Source organism: Cyphomyrmex costatus, unplaced genomic scaffold (genome assembly GCF_001594065.2).
Source record: "Cyphomyrmex costatus isolate MS0001 unplaced genomic scaffold, Ccosl1.0 scaffold90, whole genome shotgun sequence".
NCBI classification, from domain to species: Eukaryota; Metazoa; Arthropoda; class Insecta; order Hymenoptera; family Formicidae; genus Cyphomyrmex; species Cyphomyrmex costatus.
In genome coordinates, this window is record NW_017280484.1 from 74,988 (window position 1) to 95,597 (window position 20,610).

At 36.4% G+C, this 20,610-nt stretch overlaps 1 protein-coding gene across 1 annotated transcript in view; it reads right to left on the bottom strand.

Annotated features, from left to right (window-relative positions):
• The window catches only part of LOC108781755 (neurotrimin), a 67,837-nt gene continuing 47,227 nt past the window's right edge, over positions 1-20,610 (bottom strand). The window contains exons 2-10 of the mRNA XM_018549830.1: positions 3,039-3,242; positions 2,416-2,783; positions 1,911-2,067; positions 1,513-1,803; positions 1,181-1,287; positions 900-1,089; positions 577-603; positions 373-484; positions 1-279 (exon numbers count right to left, since the gene is read on the bottom strand). Of these exons, the coding sequence (XP_018405332.1) occupies positions 390-484; positions 577-603; positions 900-1,089; positions 1,181-1,287; positions 1,513-1,803; positions 1,911-2,067; positions 2,416-2,783; positions 3,039-3,242 (1,439 nt within the window). The 3' untranslated portion in view covers positions 1-279; positions 373-389. The remainder of the gene's footprint in view (positions 280-372; positions 485-576; positions 604-899; positions 1,090-1,180; positions 1,288-1,512; positions 1,804-1,910; positions 2,068-2,415; positions 2,784-3,038; positions 3,243-20,610) is intronic.

Genomic DNA, 20,610 nt, shown 5'->3' on the forward strand with positions numbered 1-20,610 from the left:
AATGCGTCTTAATGGAACACCTAGGTGAGTTGTAAATTAATATTGATCACGAAATTTTGACTATGTGAGATGTATATTAATGTGTCTCAATAATGCCCGTATGTTTGAAAATATATTTTATTAAATATATATGTACATAAAATATATCCTGATATGGAAGGGAAATTTGCACTAAAAATATGTAAGTGCGCTATCAAGCGCTATATCTCCCCTAAGTGTTCCTATACTAATAAATCCACCATAGCGTTTGCTGGTGTTGCTTTGGCTGCAGCAAATTACCTGCGTCATAAGTAAATCATTTAAGTCACTTAATGAAATGTGTCATAAGCTTTTATCGTTTCTTCATAGATTTACATCATCATACGTACTTACCTACATACTTTAGAGATTTAAGTAAAGAGTTTCAGACTTGTGAAGGCACAAGATAAAACGACTAGGATCAATGCTAAAAACGTTCCAGGAGATCGCACAGTTGCCGAATTTTCTATAAATAAATATAGGAAATTAAAAAATGACGATAAAAAGAAAGATTATTTAAAATAATGAATGTTCTGTTTAAAAAAATTGTATTTATACCTTTTAATGCTAAATCAGGTGGATAATCTAAAAAGGAAATAAGAATAATAATAATAATAATATTTGTAATCTGTTATATTATTTATATGGTTAATATTTTAAATTGTTTAACATATATCTAATTAATTTAATAAATTATAAATCACTATACAATTGATTAATTGGTCTTTCTTATAGACGACAATATTTTATTTGATTTAACGTTTATTTATAATAAAATAATTCACAATCACGAAAATATTTTTAAATGCGCAAAAAATATAGATATAAGATGTATATGTATAGTATATGAATCTGAATTCATATAAGATTAATATACGCACCACCAGAAAATGTATGCGGTTCTGAGTCCAAAGACCATCCAAATGCATTTCTAGCCTTTAGGATCGCCTCGTAGGATCCAGGCTGAAGACCTAGAATTGGATATTCTACGGAAAATTGATTTCCTTTACCGTCTTTGACTTCAGGCTCGATGAAGATCCATTTCTGATCACCCTTACGACGATATTGTAACTGTAAGTAAAAAATTGTATTAGATTTTACATTTTATTTTTTACTGCATAAGTTTTAATAAGAACAATATGTATTTTTGGTATAAATTTACCTTATATTCGTCGATCGGTGAATAACTCTCCAAACGCCACTGCAGAATAATTCCTGCATCATCCTCAGTCATTTTGGCACCATATATTTTTGCTTGCGAAGGTACACCTAAAATATATTTTGTAAATAAAAATCTGTTTACCTATTTACATTCTATAAAAATTTACAAAAGTTAAACAAAATCATTTAAATATTTTTCTGATAAATTATTCTTTTTATATAATTGTATATGTATTAAATATATATCCTCACGAATATTTTTGTAAATTTTTATAAATATTGCATGCTGTTTGGGATAAATATACATATATTTTATATAACAATATATCATACCTGTTAAGATGACAGATTTAATGTCATGGCCAAAGGCATTCTCTGCCCGACACTTGTACTCGCCAAAATCTCGTGCTGAAGTGTGCAGGATCTTTAAAATGTGCTTAGTCTTATTACTCTTCGGTATTGCCTTATGATACATCATCGATCCTTTCTTTTGTATAAGTTTTTTGTCATCTTTATACCACGTTACGAGTTCCACAGGATGAGCGCTCACGATGCATGTAATTTCCGATTCTATACTCGCACCGCTGTAGACTATGTTTTTCTCTACCTCGATCTTAGGTTTGTCTGCCACGAAAGCGGAACGTGTTAATCGCTAACATCAATATGCTTATGCAAAACAGATTGAAAGTCATACCGGCCAAATAAGAATGCACAATTAATTATTAACTTACAATTTACAATGACGTTGATCGCTTCCATCGCTGGCATTTCCGAACCATCCTCAGCGAGGCATTGATACAGGCCACTATGAGACTCATTCACTTTCTGTATCGTGATGTAATTTCCATCCAGGATCACGTCAGGATCGTAACCGTCCACCTTCTTGTTCTAAAACAAAAAAAAACGGAATCAGCTTTATCTTTCTTATTAAAACCTTGTCCCCCAGCAAACACCAAGTTACACATATAACATACCTATACATATTAGTTGTAATATCTCACTCAATAATATAATTGTACTATATAACACATGTGTTACATTACATTTATATTGTTGAGTGGGAAATTATAACTATATAACATGTACGTTACATGTAAATTAATTGGTGTTTGCTGGGTAAGCGTCTATAATTATTACGATTATTGTGATACTTTTACAGCGATAAAGCAGCGTTTTAGAGAGAGAATAAGAGCGATGACATTAGAGTTATCAATGATATTTTTAATGACGTTTCACCTCAATGAACCATTTGATCTCGGGCGGCGGCTGTATGTCGGTCTCGCAACCGAGCGTGATACTATGGCCCTGCTTCACTTCGACCTTCTTCGAGGGCTTCACGCGTATGATCCCTTTAAGCGAGTGCTGCGGCGGCGCAGATTCTTGACGCGGATTTTCATCAACCCGCAAACGATGAGTCAAATCTATGGGGTCAGGATTCCGCAGAATACTGCATTTGTAATTGTCGGAGCTATCCTCGACCGTCGCATTGTAGATCACCAAGCTGTTATTCGGCAATCTTACGATTCTCTTGTCGTCCTCTGTGTACGTCTGCGATTCGAAGTACAGATACTTATCGTCCTTCAACCACGCGACCACATAATTATCTGAAATAATCCGTAATAAATTTATTAAGAAACGGGAGATAATAAACTGCATACAGAGAAAATTAATTAAAATTCTTTATTTTATTTCATTTCTTCCTATATAAATATTTCTCATGTTAAATAAAAAAGTCTAACGAAGTACTAAACAACTTTTAATGTTACAAGATAATTTTGGAAAGATATATAGAGAGTCGCTTTTAAAACATATTGTCATGCTCATTAGTAAATAAGATAGACTACTGTTGTTTTACAAACCTGTATGGATTACTTGACAAGGCATTGTAATGGTGTCTCCAACTTTTACGCGAATACTTTCTGGACGTGATAAGATTTGCGGAGGCACCTCAACGATGCCGGTATTATCAGTGTCTTCATCTTCATCTTCCTCATTTTCATCCTCTAAAGGGGTATCATCCTCGTAATTCAAGTCCTCCGTACTCTTAGTCGGTTTACATAAGCCTGTAATTAATTAACACAATATTACCTTAAGTGGCCTTCAAATACAGAAAATCGTAACTTCTAATTTAATAAACTTTTATTGAATTATTTGAGTAAGTTTCGTAATTTTAAAATATAATAAGATTAACTCTAAGAAGAAATTTTATCGATAAAATTTAATCTTGGAAAAACTATCATCACTGTTTGTTGATATAATAAAGCATTTTCTATAAAATTATGTCAGTAATGATAGAAAAATTTTGTAGAATCTTTCTCTCTCTCTTTCTTGTGTGGCTATACAAAGAGGTACTAGGAGCATTAACGCGAAATTAATCCTGCTTTTCCGGAGCGACAATTCGATCGCCAAAAACCGGTAATTCGCTGAACCGCAAATGTTGGTAGTTGCCCTATAACTCGTTCGCTGACGATCGGATTGTCCATCGAAACCGCAATCCATATCGTATCCGAAATGGACACGACGAATATAGTGCGCCGATTGAAATTAGATTTCTGATACACGACTGAGCGAGCTCAATTTTAAGAAGAATGGAGCATAAGCGCGGCACAAGCAAACAAGGTTTTCCAATAACATTTCCCTCAGTAGCATCCCTTTTCAGCAATGATTTGTCAATTTTTCAGAGATGCGAAGCAAAAATTGTGAAACCGGCCGAAGAAAGCTCTTTGCGTGTTCGCTATCAGTTTACCTCGTTTTTTTACAGGTCATGATGTTTCTATATCAAGACATTATTCGATTTTAACTGATATAAACCACACCTTATGCACGAGGAAAAAATGGATTAAACCTGACTCCAATAATGTGTACGCTGCAATGGAAACTGCATTTAATAATAAAACTTTCAAGCATTTTATACAAAAATCTTGAAATATTTATATTGTACATATTTATATCTCTCTGTACTTTGATATGAAAAATAGTTGCATATGTTATCTCGGAAAAATGAATATGAAAGATGTGCAATGATTACACGGGAAGAAGTCCATGAATCTAGATTAATGGCCGACTACTATATACATGCCAGCACCCCTGTGCTCCAGTTAGATTGTAGCTCCCATCCCCATAAATCCACCCCGGATCCCCTTAGCGAAGACTATGTCTATACGTGAATAGGCGCCACGATGTCCCATTGCTCAATCTATGCGTAGCTCCATGGACATCCACGCACTCTCTTTCAGTCGGTCTAATGTCGTGGAACATTGCGTTCATATAGTTTATATTCACTTTGCGGTGCGCATCAACGAATATGTATGTCACTTGCGATGTGTCTACCTACTTTATTTTCAAAAAAAAGATCTCACACTGGTGTCATTCGTAAAATAATAATTAATTCTCTCTATTCATTGCGTTGTATATACATATATCATGAATGCATTCCTTCTATCTTAATAAAATAATACAGAAAATCGTATATTTTATCTCTAATATAAATATACGAAAAATATATTAGTTACGATACAAATTGAAATATAAATTTTTTGAAATTCTTGTAACTGAAAATTGTTATACGTTAATTTTAGCAGCTAATCGTAGTTCTAAAATGTTTCTTAAATTTGAAGTAGAATACTGGAATGTTGTCGACCTTAATTGAAAGGTAAGATTGAGAATATTGATCGAAGGAACGGCACAATGATTTAAATTGATCAGGTACACGAAATACATTAAGGTGTGGTTTGCCATTGATGGACCCGCTAAGATTTGCGTTTTTAACCTAGCCCTCTAATTTATCTTCCATTTCTTATTTCCTGTGAGAGATTAAGTTTATTACTTTGCAATATGCCTTCATAGGAAATCACAAAATTGCATTAAAAAATCATGAAAAACTTTACGAAACTTATATCCTTCTCCTTTTCTCTCGATTAAAGTAATATAGCAACTGGAATTAATATAAAAAATAATTAACATAAAAGATAAGATCTTATTTAAGAACGTTTTTAATTAAAAAGAGAAATGTGTCCTGTGATAATTTTGTCAAAAATAAATCTTTCAATTTAAAGATCAGCCGGTGAAAAATGTGATAAGCAATTCTGGCAAGCATTCGTATAGATTTTTTATCATAAATCACAACGTAGAAATGCAATGACTCATCGAATCGCGAAACAGAAAAGCCCCTGTGTTTACCATAGCCGGTCTCATCCGCATTTCCATCCGTTTGAGTAATGCCGCGTGATCCGCGAGGAATAGTGGATGTGAGAAAACCGCAAATCCATTTTGCATCGTGGGCAAGCTTTTTCACGTTGCTGATGTCATATCATGACAGCATGCCCGAAAAAAGGACGGGGTAAACTTTGGTCACGTTGCTTCTACGAGACACGTCATCCCGCCGCGATATGTCCTCACGTACGTTCCAGCAACAAACGAGACGGAGTTGAGCGCAGACAGTCTGTCGGGTTTCGCCCTCACAAATCAACGGTGTAACCGTAAATTATTGACATCGAGAAGCGCGGAAAACATTCCTCGCGTCGCGAAAATGTCAGGGTGCATCTGCGGTTAGCGTTACAGCGATACGAGCAATCTGAGGTTTCGTGCGGGGTGTGAGCGTCAGAAATAACTCCTCTTCGCGTCGACGAGGAGGAGGAGAATCGAGCGGGTTCATTGGATCGTAACTCGAAGTTAACTTCCGTTTACAAGATTCCCGCGGGCAGCTGGAGCCATTCGGATTCCACGTAAAATAGATACAAACAAGAACCTTAAAGTTACAAGATGCAACGAAATCTCCCGCAAGTTCGAGTTTAATATCAAATGAAGATACATTTGTTTGAAGAGAGAAGGAATAAATATAAATTAACAGATAAATTCATACGATCTCGAGCATGGAATCCGACGAGTTCACTAGACAGTTAGTCCAGGCGTTTGTCATTTAAAAAAAATTTAAAAATTATAATGAACACACCCATTCAAACTTACAACTTAGAAGCAACTTGTAGCAGAAACTTTATTACATTTAAACTTGCAATTTTTATTTATATGATAAATATTTATCATATTTGTATTTTAAATTATATTGAAATTGACATAAATGTCTATAATTATTGTATTAATTAAATAAAATTATTTATACACGTTTATCTTGTGTTTGGCTCTTAAAGAGACTTTTATTTTTTGAGATTAATAGATAAAAACTAATAAGAATTTTGATAAATACCTATTTTTTCTTATTTCAATATTTCTATAGATATATAAATATATTTTAATAAGATTTTTTGTCGCCTTGCAAACAATCAGAAAAATCTCGTATATATTTCGAAATTATTCGTCGATTATCAAGAAAGACAGAGTCTGGTGTAGCTAGCACATGGGGCGCTAAAGGAAACGTCTTAACGATCTCGGAGTTTCTTTTATCGATCGCGTCGTTTCCCCTCGCGTTGGCTAACCATGTCTTTGTTTGTTCCGGTAAGTCTCACTTCCCTTTCGTGGGAAAGCGGCACCGAACATAGAGGGTGGAAGATACGAAATTCTTGACACAAGTTCAGATTCCACAAGAGAGGCATTGTACTTAAAAGAGCTACTGCTCTGCTTCACCCCGGAAGTCGGCTTGGCAAGTCTGTGCCAACATTCCGCGAGCATGTCGAAGACCACGTTCCGAGGTTCTTAGAGCAAAGTTTCTTTGTTGAAATCCAATGACTATTTACGACAATTACACACGATAGGATAAATATAAGATACAGAATAAAAAAGCGTGTCTTATTTTAGCTACTTTATTTTATAGAGGTACCGTTTATAACGTTCGGAGTCTTTCTTTGAAAGCTTTTACGAGCAAGTGATATGAAATATTGAAACGCGTCACTTATTTTCCCGGTAGAAAATATCGATATCGTTTTCACTGATTCTTCCAAGGACGACGACAATCAAGTTATACATGTCGAGGAGGAGGAAAGTCATCGTGTTAACGTAGAGTAAATTCGCGATGGCTGCATTTGACAGCGTTCGATGGGTATACATGATTGTTGAATGGGTGACGTCAGCCCCCGCATTCTCTCACGCCTTAATGGTTATTATTGTCGGGAGGCACGCACTCTTATCCCCCCGACAGGGCCCCCAAGACGACGCACACGCACGCATGCGTTCGAATACCATGAAGGGGAGACGTGGTGTGGACGACGACGTCGACGGAATGTGCAACACGGTGCAGCGTATAACAAAACGGGGAGTGCCATTGGCCGAATTGACCCGTTGAGTCTTCTGAATGTTCTTGACGTTGTGCTTGCTCGAATCAGTAGGCAACAGTTTTTTCTTCGAATTCTAATAAACGCAAATGCGTGTATAAAAAATTATCTATTTGTAATTGGGTTGGGGAAAAAGTCTTTTTAAATATGTAATTTACATTTTTTTTTGTTAAAAATGAAAGCAACTTAATTTTACAAAAAGAGTTTTAAAACTTGAAATCCCTACTTCTGAAAGGTTACTATATTTTTTGTTCCTGAGTTATTCGTGAGTTAAGTATAAGAGTATTGATCTGATTTTGATTGCTCATAGCTTCGTTAAAAATCATTATACCGCAATTAAAAAAAGAGATTCTTAAAGTTGAAACTTTGATCTATCAAATAATACAACTGCAATAAAAATTTCACAACAAATGGATTGGGGAAGGGTCCATATATATGTAAAAGAACTTTTTCCCCAATTCAATATTATTAATGTTACCTCTCTTATTCTAAGATTTATTATTTACATAAGATTTATAACAAAAAGAGTTTTAAGGGGAATCTAAAATTTATTATCTTATACTTTACAGCACAAGTAAAATTTTGATTGAAAAAGGAGTATACATATAATCTAAAAGGAAAATGTAATTTATATGATTTCTGATTGTACATCATGACCTGATTTATATTATACATCATTTTGAATCATAATTCATATGTAAATATTATATTATCTCTACGTTCAACAAGAATAGATTCAGAATTATGTAATATGTATTTATGAAAGATCTCTAGTAACACAATCTAATTATTTAATACTTTGGTACTTAAGACTGATTATATCATAAGATTATCATTCATATTCATGAGTTTCATTATCTATATTCGGATGCAGTCAAACGCGGTCAAACAGGTGAACGACTCCATTCCAATAAAACTAAAACTCTCTTAGCCTCCAGAAATGACTTACGTCTCAGTTTTCCGCAATGCGATCGCCTTTTTTTTTCTTCCTGTAATGAATTGCGTTAGTGTCTTCCGAAGAGAGACTGTTATCGTCAAGAGAGAGCTAGAAAGAGTTGCGCAATCTCCAGCACGTACGATTCGGAATAATCCGTTATTGCGGCGACCGATCTCACGGGTCCAGTTCGCCACCACGAGATTGGCGAAAATAACCACACGCGGCTATAACGCCCGTTGGGAGAAATAGCGAAAAGGGACGACATTCGGAACTGGCCGCGTGCCAAGTGGGAAGATAACGTAGGTCCGCAGATGCTCCGCCATCGCCGCAGTCATGCGACCCTCCGCACGATCGTCTCGGTGACAGTAAAATGTATAAGAACGAAACACGTTCAAGAGAGTGTCATGGAAAGACGTTGAAAATTTTCCATAAAAATCTGTAGCTAAAAAATATGCATGCTCAATATGATCAATATGGTCGAAATTGAGAATATTAAAGTACACGATTTATATTGAGTATTTTATTAAAATTAATAGTTGTAAGTAGACATTTTTTGGGTTGATAAGAGAAATAATTCATATATAAGTTTCTACAGTTTCTTCGAAACTGCGTGCCAATTTGATTTGTCGGGTTTGAATCGCAAACTGAGACTGAAATGTTAATACCTCAAGTGAATAATAGATATATGTACCAATAAGTCTGATATGAATGACGTGAAAAATTTTACTAAAATTTAATTTTTTTTATTATCCGAAACGTTCGCAGTTATTTATCTTAATTTCCTTAAGTTAATTAAACTATACTAAATAAATATAAAATGGATTAAAAATAATTAGATCCGTTTTTTGTTTGTAATATCTTGGCTTTTCTTGTTTTATTGTATTGTTACTAATACTTGTCATCCTCTTATTATTTTCATTTTTTTATTAGAGAAATTTCGATGCAACGATTTTATCTTTATTCAAATGTCTCGGAGATTACGTTTATCTAAATGTATAAGCATAACGTAAGGAGCATCTGAGCTGCCTCGTATGCAGCAGGACTTTTATCGAGTTCAGAAGAGCCTGATTTAGACTCAGCTCACGCGCTTTAGAACTAGTGTGCTCTAAGCAGTTCCGAAACCGTCTTTCATCGGACCTACTCGAGAACCGCCGCCTATTTTGGAGACTATACGACTACACTATGTTCGAAAGTAATGATATTCCGAGAAGTTTGATACGGACGAGTGCAATAACAAAAAAGTACAAAACGTTATTCTAACAGACAATTTTCCAGTGATCGTAAAATTGTTCACAGTATATAGAAGGGTTTCAAGCTAATAACGTTGTAATCACAACAAGCGAATCGTCTAATGATTTCCGTGGTGAATCTTTGTCTTGACAGCACAATGAACTTGATTCGCAGTACGGTAGCGAGCCTGTAGTCCCGTCACGTAGAAGCTCAAGCCCTAGCACACGTACATACATCACCGCCTACCAATACTTTCCCTTATTTGGAAAGCAATGTTTCTAAGAATCACGCGGTTAATCACGTATTAAACATGCAGACACGGATCTCAAAATTCTCGTGTTATTATCAATTACATTATCACAATGTGTAATTCTTTTCGAATCATACTGAGAAAAGAATATAGAATATCAATTTGAAAGAAATATTTCTTTGCTCGTATTAAACAAATAATTTCTTTGGATCACTGAAAATTTCTTTCAAATTAAGATATTCTTTTTAAGTAAAAGAATAATTTTTTTTTAAGTTAAAAAAATATCTTCACATTTCAAAGAAATTTTCAATGATCCAAAAACATAATATTTTTTAATACGAAGAAGAAGAATATTTCTTTGAAATTAAGATTTTGTTCAGTTTATAATTGTCTCTTATAGTGAGAGATATTTAAATTATTTAAGTGACTATTTCGATTATTAATCGTCACGTTTCTCTCAAGTTAAAAAATTCACTAAATTTAGATAAAAAAAATAAAGATAAATTTATCATACATATACAAGTTATATCAAACAATGACTGCAATTATGGTATAATATTGCCGACTTTAATTCTATCTTTCTTTAAAGTCATCTTATGATGATTTATTGGTTTCATTTGGTACCTTCTGCTCTACAAGATATATAGATAATTTCCATCGTTGGTAGAAGTATTATTAGTCTTATTTGTTCCTTCGTCTTATCGAGGGTCTTCACGAGAATACTCGATGCTGTATATCGTAGGCAGTTTAAAAGGCCGTTAAATAGTGAGTCAGCTCATAGAGAAAGAAAGATGACCATGTTAAATCGCGCGTGACCGGATCGTTTCGGGTATCAAGAACACGAGATGTTGCTGTGAATAGCATTAATCTTCCTCTGAGTTGGGCGTGAACAAGCAGGATCGGCTGTAATGCATCTGCAAGAAAATAAGCTTTCGAATATTTACATTCTTTTACTTCATTTCTATCGTTCGACTTTTTCCAGGAAGTTGAAAACAGCAATCTTTTCTTATAAAAATATTACGGCCTCGTTTCATAAAATACTGAATTAAGGACGTTGTCTCCGAGTGTTGTCCGCTATTTTTTTTTTAAATTTATATAATTACTTTATATTCCCGTCATTAAAGCCTACACTTTCTCAAGCATCAATTAGTACGTTATATGTTTTTCAAGTACACTGCAAATAATGCAACGTATAATTAATAATCCGTTGAATGCATTCGCTTTAAGTAGAGGAATGTATCGCCGCCGACGCACCGTAATGGTGTTATCTCCTTCATTACCGTCGGTATAAGTAAAAGACTACCTCGCAAGAAAAGGATACCTCACATTTCTCCGCCCACCGTATCGGATTGCATGACATAACGAAATAATGTCCACCGAAATTCAATCCGAAGTATTACATCGATCCACGTAAATGCAGTGACATCCAGATAAAGAAAGAATCGGTTGCATTCTTGCTAAAAATCGGAAGCGTGGAAACGTACGTCGAAATTGATCCGCAGTACCGATTCAAGTAAAGAGTGACCTAAAAAGGGTATAGTTCTTTATTGCCGTAATTTTTTAGACCCTTAATTTTTTAACTGAACTGTGTGCCAAACGATACTTTACGATAAGACATTAATCACAAAGAAGTTTCTTGTTGACAATTGTTATCATAGCTGGAGAGGAGGGAAGTCAATTTTACGTTTATACGAAAACCTGATTTTTTTACATTCCAAACAAGCGTCATTTATGTGTGGTCCCTTAGATATGCCCACCGACGAGATATATCATATTCAAAACGTTCTTTGAAATGTTCGAAAACATGGAATAATTTCAGTGAAAATTTTTTTACCAGAGTAACTATTTCTAAAAAACAACATCAAGAGAGATAAGACTAATACATTTTTTCCATTAACTGCAGGATCAACCTTCTTAAAATACTGGACATCACAGATCAATGATAATTCCATAATAAACTTCGATTCCACTCCTCCTCTCCCTAGTTCTGATAACAATTGTCACCAAACTTAAAACTTCTCTGTAATTAATATCTTATTATAAGATACCATTCAGTCCCACAGTTCAGTCTCAAAATCGAGAGTCCAAAAACGGACGATCTTTAGGGTCGCTCTTTTATTGTAAAAAAAAAAAAAACATCACAATTGCACTTGAAACATTAACGTTTGCCCAAGTGTCATTTGCTAATGACTGTTTCATCGCGAAGTAGTGAGGTCAAGTTGAATTATTCTTAGCGTATATTAAATACACGATAAATTTTACTCGGGACATCTCCCACGCGTTATAAATCAACAGTCTCATTTCGCTCGCAAATTACGCAACGCGCAATTAACGTAGTTTTCGCGAGAATATGTGTTAACTACCTGCAATCAGCAACCGCCAAGGTTTTATCAATTATCAAACTGTTACGTCCAGGCGTTCGTATGGCAACCACCGAGAACGAAAGAAGAAGAAAACCCCGTGAAAAACAAAGCTCTTAGATTCCGCGATCCGACGTTACGTGTAAGCAAACGCGCACAAGGTTCGTTAAATGATAAGACTAACATCGATTTAAATAGACGACAAGATAAGAACGGTGAGAAAATGCACTCGTTCTAACGCCCTCAACAGCCAGCATGCAGGTCCGACCTTAAAACATGATAATTGCGTCTATCGGTGATAAGCTAGGCGTTTAACGCTCGGCCGGCCGCGAAATGCCTTCGTTCAAACCGTTCAATTTATTGCATAACTTAACACCTGACACACGCAGACCCCACCGTGATAATTAATTGATATCCTTTTCCTCCAGCTGGTCCTTATTTGTCGCGAGGTACACGTCGTTCGATCGCGTCACGTGGCTTACTGTCACGCTGCTATTAGATGATGTCATCCTCCAAGCCGACGTTCCACGACTTAGACATCCTTAATTACCGCGCAGTCGTCATTACTGTCACAATTAGTGGGATGAGATGGGCACACAGCGCCCGTTTACGTCTGTAATAATTTTCTCGCGGATATATTCCCCCTTCCTCCTTTCACCTTTCCGTTCGCGACATTTGCCCATTCACGTTGCTCACTCGCCGTGCTAATTGTTCCCGCCCCCTTCGGGGAAATACGTATTTATTTCGTTTACCCCGCAATTGTCATAGATTGATGGTTTTCACTCTTTCTCTGCAGCTGGTGCGCAATCACCTGTGTACATGAAAATCGTCCGACCGTTATTAATCGCAAACGGATGCCGGTCTAGATTAGATCATTACACAGAGATATCCGATTCGAGTAATTACACTCGCGCGAGCTGTAATCACGTTCGCGCTAAGAGATCGCGATGGATTCTAATGGGCCGTAAATACGTTGCGCGGCGTTTCCTCTCGATACAGAGGAGGATTCGATGCAAATCGAACCGCACATCGGGGGTTTACAATGTAAGACCCACCGTTAGTCACGGTTGACCTACTTGTCGACGGTCCTCGGTAAATCACACGACGAGGATACTCGACGGAGGAGGGATTCCCGTAAATCCCTGATGAAAACGCCATGTCGTGACTCGTCCAGATAACGACTCGGTCCTTGACACTGCACAGATCGATGCACCGTTGTGCATTGTGCTGACCATCGCTGTGTCATGGACCGCATTAATTGATCAGTCAGCCGTCGGCGTTCAGAGAAGCGAGATCGTAGATTGCAGTCGCTGGATCAAGAAAGATGTCCGTCGCGTTCAAGATTATATACATTGATTTTTGACGATTAGGTTTAATGTTTTATTTGTCAGTTTTTTTTCATCATTATGATAATGTATTATATTCGCAAAGAAACAATCTGCATTTTTTACTCCAAATAATCCATATTTTTATATTTATATATTATTGACATTTATTTTTATACAGATTGATTTCTGCAAAAGCTATATTTTAATAAAGTCATTAAACGCATCTATAATTTATTTTATTGGAATATAAGAAAGTCGATGAAATTCTTTCGAAACTTTATTACGATTGAGTACAACAATCGATTGTGACAACTGTATTAAGCACTTCCGTGTGGAGCGTTGTAAGACTTTACTGCAAGGAAAAAAGACATCAGCGAGTTCTTTAAAATTTATACAGTACTTGGCCGCGCGACGCAATTATTTCTGCGAAGACTTCGTTGGACCAGTTTGTCGGGTTTCGTATATGGAAAAACGGGCCTTACTGGAAAGTCAACCGGCATGCATTCCGCTGTTCTCCCTCGAGGGAGAACAGCGGCGGTCGTAAACAATTTTGTTGACCTTTATATCGTATCTAGGCGCATCTAGGTTTCCATCTATGGCGATCGATATTACATCGTTACAATAGATTGAGCGAGAAAATGATAATCCGTTTGGAAAAAGCGAATACCATTAAAGATCCGGCGCGCAAACCTCAATGCTAAAGTGCTTCATATACTGGGTCGCATACTATTATACTTTCAATTTACTAGTCAGTCCACTTTACGTGACACACGACCGAGCGACACTCGAGCCGAGGAGAATATATACCATCGCGTGATTCGATCGATTTATGATATCACATACTAACATTGACCTTTCCCGCGCGTCGGATCTGGCCTTCGTTTCGAGAACACCTTTGTCCTACAGATTATCAAAGGCACGATGTTACCGTCCACACTATACACCCCGAGGTTCCTTCGTATCGCGACTCGAGATCTCACCGAGGATACTCATTACACAGATAGTCGTTATGTATTATCGAATGCCGTTAGGCGAGGGATGCTCTGCGAACGATCTCGCGATGAGAAATAGTCCGTTGCAGTTTGAAAAGTCCTCTCTTTTTCTCTTCCTAATTTACCCTTTGTGTGTACATAAAAATTTGCAAAAAATAAGAACGAAGAATTCAAGATAAAATATCTAGCTGTCAATTAAGTGCGAGTCAACTATACGTGGAGTCGTTAAATAACGAACTGGTAATTAGATTGAATCTTCGATTTAGTTTCATATACATGGATCGCTCGCTTCATATTGTTGGTATTCGGTTCAATAGAGGTACTTGGTTTTTGCATTCCTCTGTAAGAGAAGATTCTCTTCTCGATGGCTCTTTGTTCACGTGGCGTTCTACAGACCGTTATAAATCACCCTCGCGGCGTAGTCGAACGCATAATTTACTCGCCGCCTAGTACAACCGAACGCGCTCTTCCGGTTACGCAACCGGTTGCGCTTACGCGAGGCTCCATTGTTGTCGTTCGCATTTACATGCCGAGGATGCACCCACCCGTTTTCAGCCTCATTCACCGGGGCGCCGCAGATGCATTCAAGGATTATATTGTTTCCTAATATGTTCGCCGTTCAGAACTCGCCTCTGTCTCAATGGGGATCGTTGTCCCGCTTCGGTACAAAGTGTCGTTCAGAATCCCTCCGAATCGAAAGAGTTCTGAATGAGAAATTATGTTGCGCCTTCCATCGAAGAATATAAATCATGCCCGGATATCACTTGTAAAAACTGCCAACGAACTTCATCAAATAGTAATACGAGTGAAAGAGAGACGAGTGAAATTAATTATATTGGATTGGAGGAGAAAAGTTCTGCGGTTTTTGTTAGCGCGAAACTATATATACAATATCTTCGTCAAAAATTAACAAAATTTTAATTTAAAAAAAGGTTTTAAAACCTGAAATATTTACTTTCAAAATGTTTATAATTTTTTAGTTCATGTGAATTTGGTAATTTTTATATATAGAACTACAAGCTGAAAAAAAGGAAATTTTTCTTCTCATTGTGAGTCTGTCATATATGTGTCAAAAAAAAATTTGCGAAAATTTTCAACTATTTAACGTGAAAGCTTAAAGTTTTTCCTAAAAATTTGTCTTTACAAAAATGTTCTTACGATTTTTTTTTATTCCTGAGTTATTCGTGAGTGATTTCTTAAGTAAAGGAACATTTTTATTTTAATTGCTCGTAACTCAATTAAAAATCATCGTACCATAATTAAAATATCAAATTCATAAAGCTGAAACTTTGCTCTATCGAATGGTATAATCGCTAATTGTTTAAATGTACCATTTTGAGCCAATAAAATAACGCAGAGCTTTTCCTCCAATCATTTTTGTTATAAGAGTTACAAATTGGCTTTCATCAATCATATTAGTAATTACACTTATAAGTACTTTTGTATATTATTCAATGAGGACATCGATCGTAATGACAGATGCATGCTTTTGTATTAATAAAAAATTAATAAATCTCAAATTAATGTTCATTATTCATACAATTTATTTATTATTCATGATTCTTAAATGTCCCAGCCATTAATTCATATGAATATACACGTCGCGCGCAGGAACGCTTTCGCTTGGTTTCGGTAGCTAACACGTTTGTGAGACAGCGGGATAATTACATCATTATTATAAACGAGGGTCAAGACGCGGGATCACTCTCGCGTGAGCAAAAAAGGCGAACGCTGACGCTACCGAGAAGCTTCTCGGAGCCAAGTTAACCGCGTCCGCGGTTGCTACCGGGCTTCAGTAAACTCGTCTCTTCCTCTCCCTTGTTGACCAGCAGCTCTTGCAGCAGAATAATAATGCGATGGAAGGTGAAAGGCGAAGCGTACTTGAAGCCACGGCTAACCGACTCTATGAGGAATTTGACAATCTTTTCTCTTTTTTATTTTGACTCTATGAGAAACGATGATACAGCGATGATGAAGTGGACTTGAAACGGATGGTAAATGTTTGCTCGCCTTTTAATGCCAAAGTTTTCGACGAAGTTTCGACAGAGGAAACAGCCAGGCCGCATCGTGGTGGATGTTGACGTGACCGAATGGTTTTTTTTTTTTTTGCTAAATGGTTATTTAGCAAAAAAAATTCAAACGGAAAGCGACAGAATAGGCGGCGGCGAACTTCAGTGAATCATACGCACACATTAAACAAGACATTATCGCGTATGAAGTAATGAAGATAATTTCTATCAGTTTACTGAGAACGTTGAATGAAATGGCAGAAAGAACAAGAAAGTTCAGTATCGCAATCCCCCCGAGGGAGAAAGTCTCATGGAATCTTCTGGGCTCAACGGTCATATACGAAAATGAGCCGTTTCCTGCCTCTGAATCTTTGGCACGCTTATGACTGTTTAGCGGGCCATCGAGTTGAGTGGACAAATTGAAGTGACTCGTTGACGGAATTATTTAAATGAAAGCGCGACTCGCGCCTCGCGCAAGACGTGCGTCTCGCATAATCATTAGCGACTCCGCTTCCACGTCTAGTACTGTTCCTCGAAACGTCTGTTTGCGTTAGTAAGTCGACAAATTGTAGAATTAACATCTAAAATGATGTAATGTTGCACACTAGTGAGAATATTTTTAAAACTGAAATAAAGAAAATATTTTTCAACAAGATAAAAATGGCTGCAGAAATATGGTAAGAACAATTTTACTGAAAATCTAAAATTTTACTGAATATAGATCTGAAAATAATTTTGTTGGACCATCAAAATAATTATATTAGAAACTAAAAAAATATGAGCAATGCTGGAAATTATTTTAATTCTAGCAACCAGTTTCCAACAAAGTTCTTTTAATGGTACAATAAGGCCTGTTACACAATAGAGTTGCCATTCGCAAGCCGTAAGAAATTGGCCAATTACAGTTGAATATGACAAAAATAATCGATCACAATTGGTTAATTTCTTACGGCTTACGAATTGCGAAATGTTACTGTATTGTGTAACAGACTTGAGATTATTTTCAGATCTATATCCAACAAAATATTACATCTTTCAGCAAAATGTTCTCTCTTCCGGTGAATAAATCTATTTGAATCGCGACTGTAATCTGGATTCTTTCAACGCTTTCGAAGATATCGTCATCAGCGACACGTTCGCCGTCTTATATTAAAAAGAGGTAATGTTATATTCGAAAATCCCTCTAATCGCCCGTCAATTTACGACACTCAAGAAGCATACAAACTTGAAGACGTGGCGCTTGTCAGTAGTTTTCATCGCGGGTCGTTCGGTTTGCGTCCAGGCTGGTGTCGCGCTCGTACATTCTACTAATAGGAAAATCAAGTACCACGCGGCGAGAATGAAGCTTGGCAGAAGTGCGACTTTACGAGAGACAGAGGAAGGGCTCGCGTAATACGCCGGCTATATCGGGATGGACGGTCGACTGTATGTTGTTCTGGCGGTTAATTTCGCTGTTCCTAGTTGCATGCCGCACCGAGGTCATCGGCCCGGGCAAGTAACGAAGCAACAGGCCCGACTGATTTACATGGTGGCTTAATGACTTGCACTAAATTTAGTCGCGGCCAACGATCAGGCCGCCACTCATTGTTGTAATTATCCGGTTACTCGGTTTATAAGCGCAAGGATAAGCGCGATCGGTATCAGCGATAAAGCCATTGCGCCTAATTGCTCTATATATGCAATCAGAATACTGGCTGAGTTAATGCAGTGTCTACATTAACCACTTAAGGCCAAGTGTTACAAACTTGCAACGTTTACTTTAAAATTGAATTTCAGATCTATTCCAGATCTGTGCAAATTAGTTATATTATGAGAATTGATAATGGAAAAGTATATAACATTGAACACTGAAATATGTTAAAGTGCTTCTATCTGCCAAAAGGCTAGCTGTATGTATATCGATAATGTGAATGTCGATATGTACGTATTTTTCACTTATAAGTCATTTTTTAGTGAAAGCTTTGTGTTTTTAATGACACGACAATGCCGCTTTTCTAGGAGATTAAAAAAATGCCTCGAATTTAAAGTATCATAATTCAATTACAAAAATGTGTAATACACATCAAGGAAAAAAGATATCATAATATTTTAATTCATACACTGAGAAAAATGGTCTAGTTGAATTAAATCCTAGTAATTCTGATGAAAAATGGACGAATCAGAATTTTCTTGTTAAATCTATTAGAATCCTAGTTAGGATAACTAGAATCCTGATTGATATTAATTATTCTGGTAAAAATAAGAATTCTAGTAGATTTTATTAGAAATATTGTGTGTGTTTTTGGTTAGCTCAACGAGATTTTCTAATAAAATTTAATTAAAAAATTCTGATTTAATCTATTTTCAACCAGAAATTTTTTTTTCAGTGTAATTTCGCAGATGTGACAAATAAAATTCAAGAAGTGAGATCAATCGAAAGAAAGGAATGAGTGGCACGCGAATGGCTGGAGTTTCTGTGTGAACCGGGTTAAATATTATTGCCTCCAAATGAATGAAAAACACGCATTCACGAATAAACAATAGTCGGGTTATATTTAATTCCAGATTTAATTGATCCGTATATATCGGGGAAAAAGACGTTAGAACCGCAATGTACGCACAAAGTGATTGCGAGAACGACAGTCGAAAATGTGGGACGATACGAACAACAGGGCCCTTTCATCGTCGCTTTTCTCTCGTTTCTACGTGCGGCTGCGTTTTGCCCGCGTGCCAACACTCTCCCTTCCCCCCCCCCCTCCCTCTCACTGTTTGTGCACACTGTGTGTTGTACGAGGAAACTGCCTGCGTTTTTAACACCCGCTCCATGCGAGACCCGCGACTCAGCAGAGGGTCTATTATTAGGAACGATAGAATTTGTAACAAAGGAACAGGGAGACAACCCTCGCACGCCAGACGCGTACCGTGTCGTTCCGCTCGAAGGGACTCCGCCAACGCAAAATTTTGGCAGCTGCTTAAGAAGATCGATAATATTTATCATCCCTTAGAATGGCAGTATAAAATGTATTCATTTTCTCTTTTGATTAACATTTTAATATAAATATATAATTTTTAGTAAAAAAATTTCCCATTCTTTTAAAGTTAATTATGTCCCGATAATTTCTAGATTAAAATGTACGTAAAATTATGAAATGTCTTCTGTATGAGTTATTAATTTTTACGGTTATGTAAATTACTTTCTAAATTTCTTGAAGATTCTTGTGATTTCACTCCAAGAAATTAGAGAGTACTCTGTTGAATTAGAAAATTTATTTTTTAATCTACTAGCACATTCCTTGCGTGCGCTACGCGCGCGATGGTTCATTATACTCTTTTTAAATATTATGAATTATGTTTCTTTGAAACTTGTTTTGAAATCAACAACTCCTCTAATTCCTACTAATACAAAATTTCCCTGAAATTTGAAAACCTTTAGAATTTCATTTTCGGTCGCCACATTAATTCTACCATTTTGATAAACAATATTTAGTTTATTTTTTTATTCACCGTTTACGTCGAAAAATTCGACCGACAGTGTAGTTGTGCTGGTTCGCGTACAAGAGTAAAATATATTAAAGCAATCAATTGACGGGATCATTTTGATCTCAAAATGTTTCTAGAATTATTTACTCTAAGAATGTTCACAATCCGAATTTTTTGCTCATCGTTTACGTCGAAAAATTCAACCCGCAGTGTGGCTGTGCTGACTCGCGTACAAGAGTAAAGTACATTAAAGCAATCAATTACCGGGATCATTTTGGTCTCAAAATGTTTTTAGAATTATTTGCTCTAAAAATATCCAGAATCCGATATTTTGCTCATCGTTTACGTCGAAAAATTCGACTCGCAGTGTGGCTGTGCTGACTCGCGTACAAGAGTAAAGTACATTAAAGCAATCAATTACCGGGATCATTTTGGTCTCAAAATGTTTCTAGAATTATTTACTCTAAGAATGTTCACAATCCGATATTTTGCTCATCATTTACGTCGAAAAATTCGACCCACATTGTGGCTGTGCTGACTCGCGTACAAGAGTAAAGTACATTAAAGCAATCAATTGCCGGGATCATTTTGGTCTCAAAATGTTTCTAGAATTATTTGCTCTAAGAATATCCAGAATCCGAT